Genomic DNA, 17,770 nt, shown 5'->3' with positions numbered 1-17,770 from the left:
TCGAATCCAGCTCAGATAGAACTATTTTGAACAATTCGAATAGAACTAATTTGATCCGAATTCAAGCCTTAAATTTTTGTTATATTAAACTCGATTCGATTTACCCCCACAACAGTAGATTAGCATGAAAATTTCACAAAACTCCGTTCACGAAACCAGTGAAAAGTCATAAAACGAGTTATTACAAGGTATTAAATAATGATATCGGCATCTATCTGTTTTAACAAAAAACATAAATAAATAATGGAAATTTAAACATGCAATCTGAAATTTCTAAATCCAGAAGGTAAAGCGAATGCCGAATTGTGTTTCATACCAAGTCCTTCGGACACGTGTACGAATTGAGCAGATGGACCACAAAAGGTTAAAGTCTACGAGAAAATCTCATGCATACAATGGAACCACGCTTGGTTAATTTGTCCACTAAGAAGAGATAACTCAGAAGTGGTGGTTTTTGACGTAACCAACCCACTACATAACAAGTTCTGATTCGAATTCATACCTCAAAAAAGTGTCCTTTATTATGCGAAATCATATCCAAATATTATAACAAAACAAATCAGAGTTCTCATGGTACCTAATAACGGCCAATCAAAATGAAGTCGTCGTCATCGAGGATCTGAACATCTTTCTCTCCTATAAAATTCTCCCTCCCAAGTTCCTCTACTATGTTTACAAACTCGGCCCTCTTTTCAAACTGGAGGGGTACGTAAGGTAAGCGAAAAACAGGCCTCACGACCCCAAGCTGAGCAAGAGCCGTGTTTAAGCCAATAGGATTTGGCTCGTGAAAAAGCCACTCAATTAGAGGGAGAAGTTTGGAATTTAAAGTTGGATTCTTTCCTTCAAAGATGAGTTCTTTCATTAGGCCAGGAATTAAGTTACTGGTGACAGAAATTACTCCAGTAGCTCCATGATCCCACCTCGAATCATGGCATTGATCATCATTCCCACTCCACACGACAATGCCAGTATTTGTATACAACTCAATCCTATCGTTTCCGACGCATTCCTTGACACCAGCTAAGTTGGGGTTCTTTGCCATTGAATGGATTACGTGTGGTGGAATATCTTGGCCGGTTCGTGACTGGCACATTGTATATAACAGTTGGGCCCATGTGAAGCACGCTATTGAAATGAGAAATCATACCTTCTATGGAGGTTTTACCATAATAAGGATTAATATGAAGGGCGGCATGCATTCCAACAGCAAAGCCTTGTTCAGTGGCATGAATTGCCTCTCTTGTTGAGTTGCTTCCAGTGTTGCCAATAACTTTGATGGATCCACCAAAACAGTTCACTGTGTGACCAATGAGCATAATATGTTCATCCCAGCTCATCAACTGGCCTTCTCCGGTGGTGCCACCAACAATTACCCCTTCAACTCCATCCTCCATTTGCATGTTTACTAATGTATCATAGGCCTCTAGATCGAATCTGCCATCGGGAAGATAGGGGGTTTTGATGGCCGTTATCAATCTAAGCGATTTTATATCATCAACATTAGTCCTGCCAGAAAAAGGAATTCACATTTCAGGCGTACGACTTTGTTTTGACATGATAATAACAGTTATTTTCTTTTAATGTAATGTGAGCTACATATTCAATCACTGTATATTCCCACCATCCAACTAATGATAGAAATAAATACTGCACATTGCGAACTATCCTTTGAAATGAAGGTGGAATGGGTCTAAACTTATAAATTTTCTTCAATCGATAACTCGCCTTCAATTTTGAGGAATCATTAACAGCAATATATAAAAAATGACAAAACAGGAGAGAACCTTGTATTACATTCCAAGAACTCACAAGATTATTTTAGCTATTAACAGGACAGAGTCAGATTTTATCTTGAAAACTATGGGAGAGACTGCATCCTGCTACAAGAAAATAAAATCAGTTTGTATCCGTTGGAGACCATTCAAGCTATTAACAGCCTAGCATCCGATTTTATCTTGAAGACCATGGGAGAGATTGCACACTGCTACGAGAAAATAAAATCAGCTTGTATTCTATTCTGTTGGATATAAAATGGATACTAAAGATCGCTTGTAAGAAGAAATAGGGATAATACCTATTTTCGTCCTTATTGTTCACCGTTTTTTCCATTTCAGTCCCTCTTCATTTTTTACTGCTTAATTAATCCTTCAAGTTTCCAAAATCGTCCCGAATCGGTCCATGTCGTTATCTTGACGTTAAAATTAACGTTGACCGCACTACACTTAGTTGCTTTTACATTTTAAACTACATTTAATTATCACAGCAATCACAATTTATTGCCCCTCATTTTCTCTTTTCTATTTCTATCCAAGATATTTAAACCCACCCTTTGTGACCGCACTACACTTAGTTGATTCACATGGCTAACGTGAAAATTCTTTTTCAGTCTCGGTTTGACATTTTGAAGATACACTCGAGGAAAATGAATATGATGCGAGGGATCGATCTGAAGAAGATTGCTGAGAAAATGAATGGGGCGTCTGGTGCAGAACTTAAGGTATTTCATGACTTTTTGTGAACTTTAGTTAACAGCCACAATATTATGAAAGGCATGTTTTTATTGGCAACGCATCTGTTCCTGTCCATGGTCATTTTCTCCAATAACAATCAGGTCATCTACCCATATGCTTTATAGCAATGATTGGTCTCAGATTTGGTTCAATATGCATTATTTCTTCGTTGAAGGGAAGCATGGGACGCGATTCATTTTGGGGAATAAAGTTTCTCAGCACGTAATGATTATACTGAATTTGTGTGGGATGGCTAGAGCGAGTAGGTCTATCATTTACTTTTGGCCGAGGCGAAACCGTGTTGAAATTGATAAGTATTTGATGAGTACCTGTCAAGTTGTTGAATATCTAAAAACATAGAATCACGGGTATAGCTTAGCAGCACTTCTTGACATAAGCTGATCTATTATGGGGACCCTTGAACTTGAAATGATGCAACAGAATACGAAGGATATCAGTAAATTTCTCATCATCGAAATTAGAATTCAAAGTTGCTCTGGGTTTTTACTGCTATCATGTTGCCTAATTGTCGCAACATCAACATATCGTCTCGCTTATGCAAGTAATGGTGTTGTTTTGCAGGCTATTTGCACTGAAGCTGGGATGTTTGCTTTGAGAGAGAGGAAGGTTCCATGTAACTCAAGAGGACTTCGAAATGGCTGTTGCCAAGGTCATGAAGAAAGAGACTGACAAAAATATGTTTTTGAGAAAGTTTTGGGTCAACGTTAATTTTAACGTCAAGATAACGACAAGGACCGATTCGAGACGATTTTGGAAACTTGAAGGATTAATTAAGCAGTAAAAAATGAAGAGGGACTGAAATGGGAAAAGCGGTGAACAATAAGGACGAAAATGGGTATTATCCCGAAGAAATAATTACCTATTTTTAACTTCATAACTGCGCATTGGCAGATGAATATTTGGAATTAACTCTGCTCTGGGAGACCTCCATTTTGGCATCCCTCCTGCATGATTTCATTAATAGTACAAATTGGCTTCATCATTATGTAGGAGGCACAGGTTATAGAAAGAAGTAAAATCAACCATAAACACTCAATTGATACAACCAAGTTGAGTCTGAGGCGATAGATTCACATCAATCATATCAGCATAAATATTTCTGTGTCAAAGAGATCAAGAGAAAAAAGGGTAGAGGGGGAGAGGAGGATAACGGATAACCTTTTATATATCTTTCATTCAAACAACAAAATCAAAATAATAGTGCAGAATGTAGGACGAATGCCTGATAATACAAACCAGAACACAGGCCTAAAAAGCCATGTCATACAGGAATTGTATCATTTTAACACAGCCGAATTTAGTACATTCACGATCTAACCCTTACTTTCATAGTATGCAATTCATCAATCAAGGGGAAAGACTTGTTTTCCTGTCACTAGTAAATTATTGATAAACAATCACCAAGGTATGAAAGTTTGTTCCTTCAAATATCATTAGGTATAAAGACTCGAAGTTGTAGGAAACATGTCTCATCTATTTTCATCTTAGGTGATTCAAGAGGGAACCAAATTTTTGAATATTGGCCGAGTCAGAAATAACAACAATGCAAAGGCAGCGTTGAAGGAGCCAGCTAGTAGTAGGGAAAAGAATAAAACATTATAGCCAGATGTTAGAAGCTGATTCCCAAAAGTAGACTTTATATTTGCGTAGTGTATTCATTCTTAGCAAAAATTTCGCATTCAATATAGATTCATTAGTGTGAGGAATTCGAAGCAACGAAAACAGAGAACAGAAAATGCGAAAATTTATGCACTTTTCAAACGCTTAAAGATAATTTTTTTTAATAATGTAGTCATTTCACCACATATATAAAAAGAAGCAAGATAAAATGCGTCCAATTTGGGGGAAATAGAATAGAAATATATCACATACATGTGAAGACAAGCCAAAAATACGAATGAACACAAGAAACAGACGAATTCCAACAGCAACCGACATAGAAATAACGCTAGGATTACTTGAATTTCATATTTTAATAGACACGAACTTCAAATGAACAACCACCATTTTTTCTTGGCGTAAAACAATGATCTAGCGAACAAAAGTTAGAACGGATAACAAAACTACTGTTGAGCATCTCTCAAAGTGTGCTTTAATAGAGGCATAAAAACAATACCCGGATGAGTAGCTTTCAGAGACCAGCATCCAATAGCCGATGTCATTGGCAGAAACAAGTAATCAATTGAGAAAGGTAGGTAGGGAAATTGGCAAGAATACGATCCACTAGACTTGATTTTCGCAATGTCGGTACTACGTAAGCCTGACGTTGGATTGCCACGAGAATTTCTGAATTCCAAGATAGACCACACTTGATTCTCTCGCAAATCACCACGCCTGGAGTTGAAGACTTGGAGAAGAGGGTGATGAAATGTGGGGGTGGTGGCGGTGACCGTGGCGGAGGCGGAATCGGGCGGGCGGAGGTGGAGTTGCGGCGTATGAGTATTAGGGTGTTTAGTGGAACTATGGAAAGCCGCTTGCGTGAGTCGTGACACGTCGAGAATGCTCAGGGGTAAATGGCTAAATGACACTCATGCCCTTTACTACCATGTCGTTTTGACAAATTTTAAAATATATCTTTATCGTTATCCATAAAATAATGACAATAATAAATTATATATTTAATGATAATCATTAATTAGAATATTTCAGAAAATTAATTAGGTTGAAAAATGTACACACATGAACAATCACGTGCATGAAATATTTATAATAAGGGTAAAATTCATTTTTGTATATTAAATATTAATAAATTGATAAATTAATATATGAACTATTGATAATAGGCTTTAATTAATATAAAAACTATTTATAAATTCATAAATGTGTATATTAGATATTGTAAATAGCTTAGTTGGTACATGATTAAGCAAAAAGTTAATTTTATTATTTTCAAGATCATTTAATTTATTTATATTTATTTAAAATTTATGTTATGATAAATAATTATCGAGTAAAATATACAACTATATTTTTTTTGTCATATTGATAAAAATATAATTAATAAATATTTCTCACTGAACCGGAAGAAGGTAATGTTTTCGGATGACTGAATTAAAAAAGATATCGTTCTAGTTTTTCAAAATCAGATATTGATTTGTTAGAATTCGAAAAAATGTTCGGCATTAAAAAATTGAGTAGGTCTCATGTGAGACCGTCTCACGGATCTCAATCTGTGAGACGGGTCAACCCTACTCATATTCACCATAAAAAGTAGTACTCTTAGCATAAAAAGCAATACTATTTCATGGATTACCTATATAAAGATCCGTCTCACAAAATTTAACCCGTGAGACCGTCTCACACAAGTTTTTGCCTAAAAAATTATAGATCATTAAAATATAGATCTTTTGGAAAATCTATAATTTGTTTACTGATTTAAATTTTAGTAACATATAATTACAGTATTGTAATATAGATAGAGATTAAAATATCATTTGTTATATATTTATAAATATTTTGAAACTTTTGAAATATATTTTTTATTTGGGTATATAATTTATCAATGATACATATTTGGGTTAATTAATAATTTTGCCATTTTTATACCAATAATAGGATAATTATTTATTATAATATAATTTTTAAATAAAGATAAATTTATTTTTACAATTTTAATTAATAAAATAACCTTTGAAAATATGATTTGTATTTTTTTGAATTTAATAACAATATGTTGACTTGAAAGAAATTTAATTCAAATGTAAAATTGACATTTTAGTTAGGTCATATATTAATAAAGTCATTTAAAATAGTTCATATATCATATTGTCAATTTATTAATAATTCATGTATTAAGTTATTTACAATAATTATACATCAATTTACAAATAATTAGTGTAAAAAAGGATTTTACTTTATAATATTCCTTATCATGTGTAATATAATCGCCTTATCAAATTTTTAAAAATTTTAAAATATTTCTCTTTCGTTAATTATTTCAACGAAATCAATTAGATTGAAAAGTTTAGGTTCATAGACAGATGGGTTCGAGGGATGTATTGAGCTTCAATATTCGGACTTTGATTTAAATCAACATCAAAATCTAACTCGTAGAGATGATTGATAAAGTTCACATATACAACTCACATGAACTCTTCCAATTGACGTGAACATCTTAGTGTGTGTGTGTGTCTATATATATATATATATATATATATATATATATATATATATATATATATATATATATATATATATATATATATATATATATATATATATATATATATATATATTATATAAATTTTTTATTTAGTATAAATTACCTTTTAGCAATACCTTTTAGTGGGTCTTATGTGAGACCGTATCACGGATCTTAATCTGTGAGATGAGTTAACCATACTCATATTTACAATAAAAAGTAATACTCTTAGCATAAAAAATAATATTTTTTCATTGATGACCCAAATAAGGGATCCGTCTCACAAATATGACTCGTGAGACTGTCTCACATAAGTTTTTGCCTATATATATTCTCGTTTTCTTCATGACATATAATTCGATGGTATCTTTATCTAGATTTCTGGATCAATATACAATGTAATGGATCAATATACAATGTAAAATCAATCTCGATCGAGTTCGATTATATCAAACATGCTAGAAAACCATTCTTAATAACACTCTATCTATTTAGAAGTCGATATCTTAGTTAAATTTATGTGGGTTTTCACTTGGCAAACCAAAAAGTAACAATGTGATAAAAGTATTTTAAAAAAAACCCCACATTCACTTTTTTCTAACATCAAAAAACAACTTTATTAATGCAATGCCCGAATTTTGATATAATATGACAGTAGTTGTGATGGTTCTTGGGTTTACGTTATGGTATGAATGGTAATGATGATATAGAGTGGAATAGATAATGGATAGGGTAGAATCAAAGGTGGAATTTGAGTTAAATAGGTAATGAAAGTGCAGAAACGGTATGAAAAATATGGCAGTAGTTGTGGTTTTTAGCATAATGTTTTGTATATTGATCCAATTGATGTGAGGCTACTTCCATTAGAAAGATAAGACATAAGACTATAACTTTCCAGTTTTGAGTTTTGTTCAAATCATTAGAGAAGATGAGCCAAAAGCGCTCCGAAGTGTGTCGTGCGTATCGTCGTTCCTACAATGACACATGTTGGAAGATTGAGCATAACTCTTTACTCATACCTCCAAATGACCTGAAATTTGGGGAGATGCAAGCCAAGACATAGGGCTACAACTTTGTAGTTTACCACTTTTCCAAATTATGAAGGGAAAAGGCGTTTCAGAAGCGATCTTTGTAGTGGATGTGCGCGGAGTGCGCGCCCGGGCGGGTCTTGTTCGGAAAAAATGGTATTTTGACGAGAGTTCCGCGCCCAGGCGGAAAAAGATGTCCGCCCGGGCGGCCAGCGATTTTTAAAAAGCGTGTTTTGGAGATTTAAGTGATATAATAGAAGAGTTGGTTCACTTTTCCCTCATTTCTCTCCTCACTTCTGGATTCTTCACTCCAAGGGAAGCTAGGGTTCTTTTTTTTCCTTCATTTGTTCCTTTGATTCTAGCTACTTGTTGGGTTTTTGGAGTAAGAGCAAGAGCATTAAGGTAAGCTTGTGAGTTTAATTATTGTTGGATTTTGGTGTTGAAGAATTTTGGAGATTGTGATTGTGTTGGTTTGAATTTAAAATGGAATTGAAGAGGAGCTAACTCTTTAGCACGCGCTCCATGTGTTTGACAAAATAATTCAATGAATGTTTTTATGGCATATTACGGTTAAGAAATGATACGGATTACTTCTTACACAATTGTTGGAATTTGAGTTTTCTTGAATATCTAATTTGCGGATATTGATTTGAAGCCGTATTGAATTAACTATGAATTTTGTACTGAAATTGCTCTATTTTGATAAGTTATTCGAGTTCTTGAGTTATAGTAGATTTCAGAGGTTCAAGACTTCTCACCTACATATTTCGATCTTCTTTTGATAATATTTGAAAGGTATGTTACGGTCGATAACATACGAGATAAAAGTATCATTTTTATTTTAAATTGAAAACTCTATGGCTCGATGAATTATTGGTGATTTGATGATGATTGTTGTATTGAGATGAGTTGATTATGATATCGAAATGATAATATTGATTTGCATCATTACATTGCATATTGAGCCAGTTTTTGATTCAGATTTGATATGGCGGAGGTCGCCTTGATTTATTGATTTGTTGGACGTATGGAGCTGTAGTTGAGTTGTCATAGTGTATGCGGAGGTCGCTGCTATGGCCTGAACACTCTCTATAGGCGCATCATAGTCCTGAAATTGTAGAACACAGCACCCCACCCCGAGCGGATGAGTCAGTGGATGTTGCTTGGTGATTCTATTCCCTTGGGTACCCTATGACCAGATGATTCACTTGATCTTGAGATTTATTGATAGCCCACAGTTTCTGATCATGCATTGCATTATATTGCATCTTTATGAATTTTATATGAGATATTTGAAATTTTAATTCTCATATGTTATTGATTGTATCATACTGGGTTTATACTCACCGGCATGTCGGCTACCTCTTGTTTTTATGTGCTTGACGGTAGGTGAGGCGAGACTTGGGATGCCAGAGTCCAGCTCCAGGCGAGGAGATACGAGTTAGAGTGGGATTCTCGGGTCTTAGGAGCTATGTGATGATGTTTGGATTTCTTTGGTTCACTACTTTATTTTGACATGTTGAAAATTTTATTTCAAACATTTGAGACATTTAAATTATTCTGACGATGTTTATGTTAGTTTGTGAACAAGAAATTATGTATTTTATTAAATCGTTTGGTTTGATACATTTAAAATTATTAGTATTAGCTATCGGACCCGGGACCCCACAATTAATCTTCAATCTGAGAGTTACAATCGTTCATAATGATTGTGCTAATAGAGACAGGCATTACTATAGAAATACCAAAACAGTTGTTGGAGAGCCGTTTTAACCAATGTATGAGCGGCTCTATTAGCTTGTCTCCTAACATGATCGAATTTGAATGAAGTCCGATTCCTGATGATGGCCCGACAGGCTGTGATAGCGAGGCCAAATTCAGTAAGGTCTTGTGTGGATTGCATCTGCTGATATCTTTGAGTCTGTTTCCACTATTACCTTATCGTAGCCCATGTCTTTTATCCAACTTAGAGCTTCGAGGATAGCAAGTGCTTCTGCTTCTTTTACAAGTGCTGCTCCATGGTGGAGGCTGGTTCTACAAATTATGAATGAGCCATTTGAGTCCCTGATTACCAGTCCAACCGTAAATGATCTTTTATCGATGCCAAAACCCGCATCGACATTACATTTGAAGAATTCTTCCATGAAACCCACATTCACTTATAATATAAAAATCAAATATTCTCTCGATTCCAATTATATAGGCACGTGTCATTTTTATCCGTTATAAATATATAATTCACTTTCCGCATTTAATGAACTTTTTACTAATTGTTGGACCCAAATTTTAACAAAAGCTCATTAAAAAAACAAAATTTTACTAAAAATTCGGTCGATTTGAGCACATTTGTGCACACGCGATGGATGAAGTTCGACTCACGATCCATAACTAGTGATTGTGGAAGATGAGCCAAAATTCTTGGAGGATGCAAACAAAAAATGAAGGAATCGTCCAAAAGAAGCTCTCGACGATCTCATCAACAACAAAAACTCTAACAAAGTTTCTCCATATCTCAATTTCCAATTAAGTCACTTTTATTTTATTGGAATTTTCTTTCAGAATTTCTGATCTTAGTTGTAAAAATGTTATTTAAATTCATAATAACATCATTAAATTAGATGTCGCTCATGAATTTGTTTTTCAAATTTCATCAGATTCCTAATTTAAATTCCCAGGTTTGTGGCTTATCGATAATGTTATCTAACAACCGAATCAGGATCTATGTCGTTTGATTGTAAAAGTTAAATTATTCACAAAGTTATCACGATTTCTTGTCCAACACATGATCACGATTGTTCTGTGCAAACACTAATATAGTCATATTAAATGTGTATAATTGTATTCCATTTTATTTTCAAAATATCTTTAAATAAAAGCGTATTAGAAAATTTGAATGTATAATTTGTTTTCTTAATAATATTTTCAATACACACGCGGAAAGACAAAGTGTATCATATAAGAGTGGATCTCATGTGAGACCGTCTCACGGATCTTAATCTGTGAGACGGATCAACCCTACCGATATTCACAATAAAAAGTAATAATATTAGCATAAAAAGTAATATTTTTTCATGGTCTGGATTACTTAATAAGAGATCTATTTCACAAATACGACTCGTGATACCATCTCACAAAAATTTTTGTTATCCTATAATGGACACGAACAAATAATTTCTTCATTGGAACTCTATCATTGTGGTGTGAATTAATGTTATTCCAAGTTGCACGCTAGCCCACATGAATGCGAATTACGATGCACACGAACTAATCCAACTCGAATCTTTCCTTTAATGGAAACTCAACAAATTTTAATTGCATGCCGTTTAAATTTACCTAAATAAATTAAAAAACTACACGTAATAAACGAGACTCGAACTTGAAACCAATAATTAGAATTTCAACTTTGACTATGGAGTTAAAGCCTACTTTTATATATATATATATATATATATATATATATATATATATATATATATATATATATATATATATATATATATATATATATATTATATTACAATGCAAGAGCAACATCAATTTCCAATGCCTTATTATTGACCCTTTCGTACATCAAAGGTCAATTTGCCAGGGGTTTAAATTATAAGAGAGATGACTATGTTCAATAAAAAATTATATACTTTACGTTTGTTATTATAATAAAATTTAACTACAACAGCTCTACAACAATAAATTACACAATGCTTTATAAACATTTTTTTAATCTCTTGTGAATCAAATTTTAAAAATGGCAGGTTGTTTTAAATTGTGTTTGAATTGAAGAACTTGGATCAGAGAGATAATTTCAAATGACTCGATGTTATAGAAATTTAATGTAGATTTTTATGCTGACGAATTTAATATTACCATGTGTTGGAGTTTGTTCTATTGATTATATGAAAGTTAAAGCTTGGAGTGAAATTTATAGAGTTTTAATTTTGATTTATAAAGTTCTAATTTGGAAATATTTGTTATTATTTGGTCTTATAAATATTGTATTGTTTATTATTGGTCCAATATGACCAATTGACATCACTTATTTATTGACACGTTGTGTCATTTAATTGACATTTCGAAAATCGAGGTACAAGAGAAGAAGTCATTAAAATAAAGAATTTTCCATGAGCCATGAGGAATATTGCAAATAATATGTGGCCAATTGGCATTCACAACCCTCAACCACCACATCGTGGACTACAATTATTTTTCATTTTTAAAAACAATGGACCACAATCATTTGATTTTTTTATTTAAAAAAATTAAAATTGAAATACTATTCAAAATATCAAATATTACTTTATTCGTGACTTCATATAATTCCAAATTCACAACAATATACTAATTGAGTTGTTCCACACATTATAATTTTTGAGACGATCTAACGTATTTAAATTCGTGAGATGTGTTGATTCAATCTATATTTGATTGTAGGTAAAAACTTGTGTGAGACGGTCTCACAGATCATATTTTTTGAGACATATCTCTTATTTGGATCCTCCATGAAAAAGTATTACTTTTTATGCTAAGATTATTGCTTTTTATTACGAATATCGGTAGTGTTGATCCATCGCACAGATAAAGATTTGTGAGACCTTCTTACAAGTAGGGATGTAATCGAGTCGAGCCGGGCCGAACTCTTGAATGTTTGAGCTTGATTCGTTTATAATCGAGCCGAGCTCGAGCTTTATTTAACGAATATTTGCATGACTCACGAGCTTATTCAAGTCTTTATCGAGCCTAAACAAACTTAATAAATATGAATTATATATTTAAATTTTCATTAAATTAATTAATAAGTAAATTATATATTTAAATAAAAATGTATTATTCTTATTAAAATTTGTAAATTTATTATAATAAATAAATTTAATAGATTTTTCTATATATATATATCATAAATAATATGCAAAATCAATAAATCAAATATCAAAACTATTATTTTTTCATCTAAAAGATTACTCATGAACTTACCAACAAACATGTTCACGAGCTAACAAGTTGAATACTGTAAAGCTTGAGTTTGGTTTGTTTATCTTAACGAGTCTCATTAATCGAGCTTAAACGAGCTTTTATCGAATCGAGCTTCGAATAGCTCACAAACGGTTTGGTTCGTTTACCTCCCTACTTACAAGAGACCTACTCTTGATTATAATTATCTTTTGCTAAGATAAAACATGCTTTATTTCATAATTACTAACTTCATTAATTATATTAAAAGGCAAAAAAGTTGAAGTAAATCGAGTTTCTTGTTATTATTGTTTTCCATGATATAATAGAGGTGTGAGGATTCCCTAACGAAATTACCTGCACTATCCACTCAAGTAAGATTTGAACATAAATATTAAATATGGTCTAATTTTGAAAATATCTTATGTGGTCTAAGAAAGGGTAGATTAAACCAATAATAATATAGGTTCCAACTTAACTTCAATGATTAATGTACGATTAGTCAATCTTAACATTAAATTAATCAATTCTTAGTTTAGTTGACTTGATTATTACAACAAATGCGATTGGATGGTAATTCACCTGTTGACGACACAAAAGACATTATGATCTTGAATATTATAATAATAATATCCATATTTATTGTAAAAATTTATGCTAACAATCTAATATTTGAACTTCATTATTTTTTCAACATATGAAATATTATAAAAATCTAATTTATTTCATAACAAGATATTCATTTCTGAAGCACTACTCCACTTGCATAACGGTAATGTCGATGCTATCCTGTGGGGGCAGTGTCCTCACAGGATCTCAGCCATTGATTTTACATGGTGATTAAATTTAAGCTTTTGATCACTTCATGGGGTGTATGTGTGTGTAAATCTGGACCTTTGATCACCTCATGGGGCAGTATCTCACAAGATAGGATGAAATGAACCCTGCATAACCTAGCTGGAAATCCAGCACATACATCTAATCTAGCATTTTCTGCTTAAAAAAAGGAAGGAAGGAAGAAAGAAAGAAACAAAGAAGGAAGGAAAGAGCAGAGTGAGCAAGAGTTGCTTTTTTTTTTTTAAAAAAAAAAAGGAGGAAAGAAGAGAGTGCGTTACATTATAATGAGGAAAAAGTTTTAGTATCCATAAACACCATTCCATCCAATCAGATTTCACCGCCTTCAATGCCTCTCCCTCCTCTCTCTTTCAATGTTTCTTGACAAAGTAAAATTTCAGGTTCATTCCGTGAACACTGTTGGCTCAGTTGCTCTTTTTTGAGCTTTCCATTGTCACAATCTTTCTTGCTTTTGCACCCCAGACGAGAAAAAGTCACAAAGTAAAGGCCTTTTCACACTTCACAGAACCCCAGGCTGCTCTCGGAATTGGGAGTTGGAGTGTCCATCTTTCAGCTTTTCGGGTTGTCTTTGTTCACTCCAGCTTATTCATCAACTGTCTCTTCTTTTTTCAGACTTTCTTGGTTTCCATTTCAGGACAAGGTTTCTTGATTTAAGCCCGTGTTTTACTTTTTAAGTTGGTCTCTGAGTTGCGTGGGTTCAGATCTTGGCCAAGTCAGTTGAGAGATAGATTTTACCTTGTTTTAATTGCATATTTGTTTAATCTTCAGATTTTGGTTGATTTTAAATAAGTGGGGTCTTTTTAATATTCTTAAAGGGGGAGGTGGCTGTTGATAAAAAAGCTATTCTGATTCCTCCAAACAAATGCTTCTTGATTTAACCCTTGTGTTGCAGTTGTGAGTTGTGAAGCTTCCACCGCTCTTCGTTTTCCTTCCTCTCTCGGTGTCATCAAATTTCAAGGCGACCCTTTTCAACCGATGCTTTAGAACACACAGTTCTGTGAATTTTCCAACTGTAACTGAAGTTTCATGAAGTGGGGTATGGAGATTTTGTCACCAAGTTCATGCTTTTCAAATTCTAGCTGGTTTCTCGGTGAGAGCAGGGCCACAGGTTGGACTCCAGAGGAGAACAAGGCCTTTGAGAATGCCCTTGCTATATTCGATGAAAATACACCCGATCGATGGCAAAGAGTGGCTGAAATGGTTCCAGGAAAAACCGTTGGAGATGTGATAAGGCAATACAAAGAATTGGAAGATGATGTTAGTAGTATAGAGGCGGGGTTGATCCCAGTTCCTGGTTATACTACATCATTGCCTTTTACACTTGAATGGGGTGGTAGCCATGTTTATGATGGATTTAAGCAATCTTGTCACGTTTCCGGGGGAAGAAAATCGGGTTCTTTGGTTCGCTCTTCTGATCAAGAGCGGAAAAAGGGTATCCCATGGACTGAAGAAGAGCACAAGTTAGTTTTCTACACACTTTCCAAGTTTTACATTTTCTTGATTGTCCAGTGCTTTAATTTTATATTACATTCTTCCACGTTTCTGATAAGTACTGTGAAAGCCATTAGTTTCGAAAGATCGTGTATAAGTATCCCATTTGTGAAATAGTCAATTTCAAGGATGAAATATGAATGGTATAATTTCTGAGAATTTAAAAAATTTGACATCCAGAGAAATAAAGTCTTGGTGAAAAAGGAGATGGTTCCTGGAAGTGGAATATTTGGAGGATCATTTACTTTTTTATATATTATATATAAATCAAGGCCGTGTTGAATCCTATCTTTGTTATGTTACTGAGCATATCTTGCTGTCTGACTTAACGCATTCATTGTGGAGTTTCTTTGATGAAAGTTTTGGTTGATTTCTAACAGGTTGTTCTTGATGGGGCTGAAGAAATATGGAAAAGGAGACTGGAGAAACATATCTCGGAATTTCGTGATTTCTCGAACACCAACTCAGGTCGCCAGCCATGCTCAGAAGTACTTCATCAGGCAACTTTCCGGTGGAAAAGATAAAAGAAGAGCGAGCATTCATGACATAACAACAGTAAACCTCTGTGACAATCAAACGCCTCCACCAGATAATAAAAAACCACCTTCGCCAGAGCAGCCAAATACGGCCTCTCCTATTCATGAGCTTCCCTTCCAGTGGAATCAGACTAATCATGACACAATCGTTGGCTTTAACCCAGGGGGTATCCGCTCTTATGCTGCTGGTTCTTATGGACTTAAAGCTCTGGGCCAGAACCTATCAAGAAGTGCAGCATATGAATCGTATTTGGGATCTCAAAATCTGATCTTTCAGATGCAATCTGGGCTTCATTATCCTAATACTCGAAACCTTTGAAGCTAAAAGATTAAAACAAATACGACTTTATCTTGAAGATCGCCGCCATGTTAAATTTAGCGTAAGGTCTAGCTTGTTTGTGGTTCTCTTAATCTTATTTTGTGAATATATTGTTTGGCATCTGAGGTATCTGCAAAGTGTTGGTATTGAGTTTAAACTGCAGAATCCAGAAAGCCAAAATTGAAATGGACTGGGGACATGTCAATGAGATATATCCTTGTTTTCCACAGAATAGCTATCATCAAAGGAATTGTCTTAAAAGTTGTGTGTTTGGCTAAATTCTTGTGCCTCTATTTGAACAAATTTCTTCTTGTTTCATTACTCTCCTTCACCTCTCATCCCTAAAATTATGAAGCAATATTAGATTCACTCAAGATTTTCTTGTATCAAGATTCACTCAAGATATTGGTTTACCTTAAAATGGATATTCTTTCACATAAACGATTGTTTCTAATACTTAAGTCTTTTAGACCAGTGACTAGCTCACTAACATTAATGCTGCTCATTGGAGCCACTTGCCATTTTTTCTTTTTTGAAAAGACAACATTTTTCTCTATTTTTTGAAAAGAAATTGGATGGAAATTTTCAGACGACCAAGCTTAGTGGTATCAACTCCAAGCACTTTTTCGAAAAAGTGGCAAAAATTAAAGAAACATGCAACTGACCGACATCAACATATGTGTAACTCCTGTTGAGCGAACGTACATGTTTTATTTAAATAAAAACAAAAAAGACTTCAATTTTTTATAGAAAAAAACATACTAATTCGGCATATATGAAATACAACTTAATGTATCGTATAACTTATGAACAAAATAATAGATTATGGAATTTTGCATGCAAGTGTGTGCATACATTCAACAAGTTGAGTAAAGCAATTGCTTTTTTTTTTAAAATGAAGTGTAGTATATTCTTTCTTATGGAAAGGAGCGAGTTGCACCCGAAAGAACATTGTTCCAAATTCTGTCAACCCCTTCCATTTAATTACAACCTCATGCATTTTACTTTCGGTCGTCCAATTGGTTCCTTCAATTCTTAGGCAACATTCGGATTCTACTTTCTAAATCTTTTAAAATATCATATCTAAGCTCCTATATATAAGGATCAACCTTACGGATCAAGAATGGTGGTGTCTTAAGAATTCAATTTTTTTTTTAATTTGCACAACAATTTGAATGCTATATCTTGATATATCGTCTTTGTTAACAAGAATAATTTGTTTTCAACATTTCATGCGTCTCACATTTAATTAGACTAAAGTGATTTAAGTAATAATTAATAAATTAGGGATTAAATGAGAAAAAAATCATGTTCCAAATGATATTTTTACCTTTTGACTTCATATATTTGAATATTTATATTATATAGTTTTCTATAATATGTTACTAATATAAGTAAGAAATACAAGAGCTATATTTGTTGACTTCTAAAATACGTCTGGTTTCAAATGTGCATTTTTAGCAGAAGTTGAATAGCCATCATCTCTTGGAGTAAATGACATGAACCTCTCCCCTTGGAGGGAAGAGAGACGACACCCTATTGTTGTAATAATAAACAGGAAGATGTGGAACTTGAGACAAGGGAACTTTAGCTGAACTCGGAATCATGTCGGCTGCTTGAACGGATAACTTCTTGGTTCTTACACAAACATCGCAGAATCTTGCCACGGTGAGTCTAGTATGTCTTCAATGCCTCATGATGTCAGTTCATGTGGATTTTTATGCCTCTTGGCTTTCCTGTCATGCTGATCTTCTTATGGTCCGTATTCCAAGTTTTCGTTATCCAATATCTATCTGATTCAGCAATTAGGATTTCATCTGCATCAAAATTTCGATGCCCGTTTTTTGTCTTGTCAAAGCAGTTGAATTGTAGTGCCCGTGTATCATATATGATTCATGAAATTATTGGAATGGTGCTCCTCTCTG

The 17,770-nt window shown here is 33.6% G+C and overlaps 2 protein-coding genes across 2 annotated transcripts; one reads left to right on the top strand and one right to left on the bottom strand.

The window, feature by feature from the left end:
• Positions 1-267: 267 nt before the first annotated feature.
• LOC140809912 (4-hydroxy-tetrahydrodipicolinate synthase, chloroplastic-like) lies at positions 268-5,038 on the bottom strand. Its single transcript, XM_073167693.1, is given in 4 exon segments — positions 268-1,084; positions 1,086-1,506; positions 3,391-3,475; positions 4,648-5,038. Coding segments are annotated over 4 exon segments (1,059 nt in total). The 5' UTR covers positions 4,694-5,038; the 3' UTR covers positions 268-577.
• Positions 5,039-13,706: 8,668 nt separating this feature from the next.
• Positions 13,707-16,151, top strand: LOC140809297 (transcription factor DIVARICATA-like). Its single transcript, XM_073166879.1, has 3 exons — positions 13,707-14,139; positions 14,392-14,959; positions 15,371-16,151. Exons 2-3 carry the CDS (start codon positions 14,526-14,528, stop codon positions 15,843-15,845), a joined length of 909 nt encoding a protein of 302 aa, XP_073022980.1. The 5' UTR covers positions 13,707-14,139; positions 14,392-14,525; the 3' UTR covers positions 15,846-16,151.
• The last annotated feature ends 1,619 nt before the right edge of the window (positions 16,152-17,770 follow it).

This window comes from Primulina eburnea, chromosome 13 (genome assembly GCF_022965805.1).
Source record: "Primulina eburnea isolate SZY01 chromosome 13, ASM2296580v1, whole genome shotgun sequence".
In the NCBI taxonomy this organism is placed as follows: domain Eukaryota; kingdom Viridiplantae; phylum Streptophyta; class Magnoliopsida; order Lamiales; family Gesneriaceae; genus Primulina; species Primulina eburnea.
This window is presented reverse-complemented; position numbering and strand designations above follow the sequence as displayed.

Coding starts and splice junctions, on each gene's coding strand:
- LOC140809297 (XM_073166879.1), top strand. CDS start 14,526: ATGAAGTGGGGTATGGAGATTTTGTCACCAAGTTCATGCTTTTCAAAT. Junction 14,960..15,370: donor TGGACTGAAGAAGAGCACAA/GTTAGTTTTCTA, acceptor GATTTCTAACAG/GTTGTTCTTGATGGGGCTGA.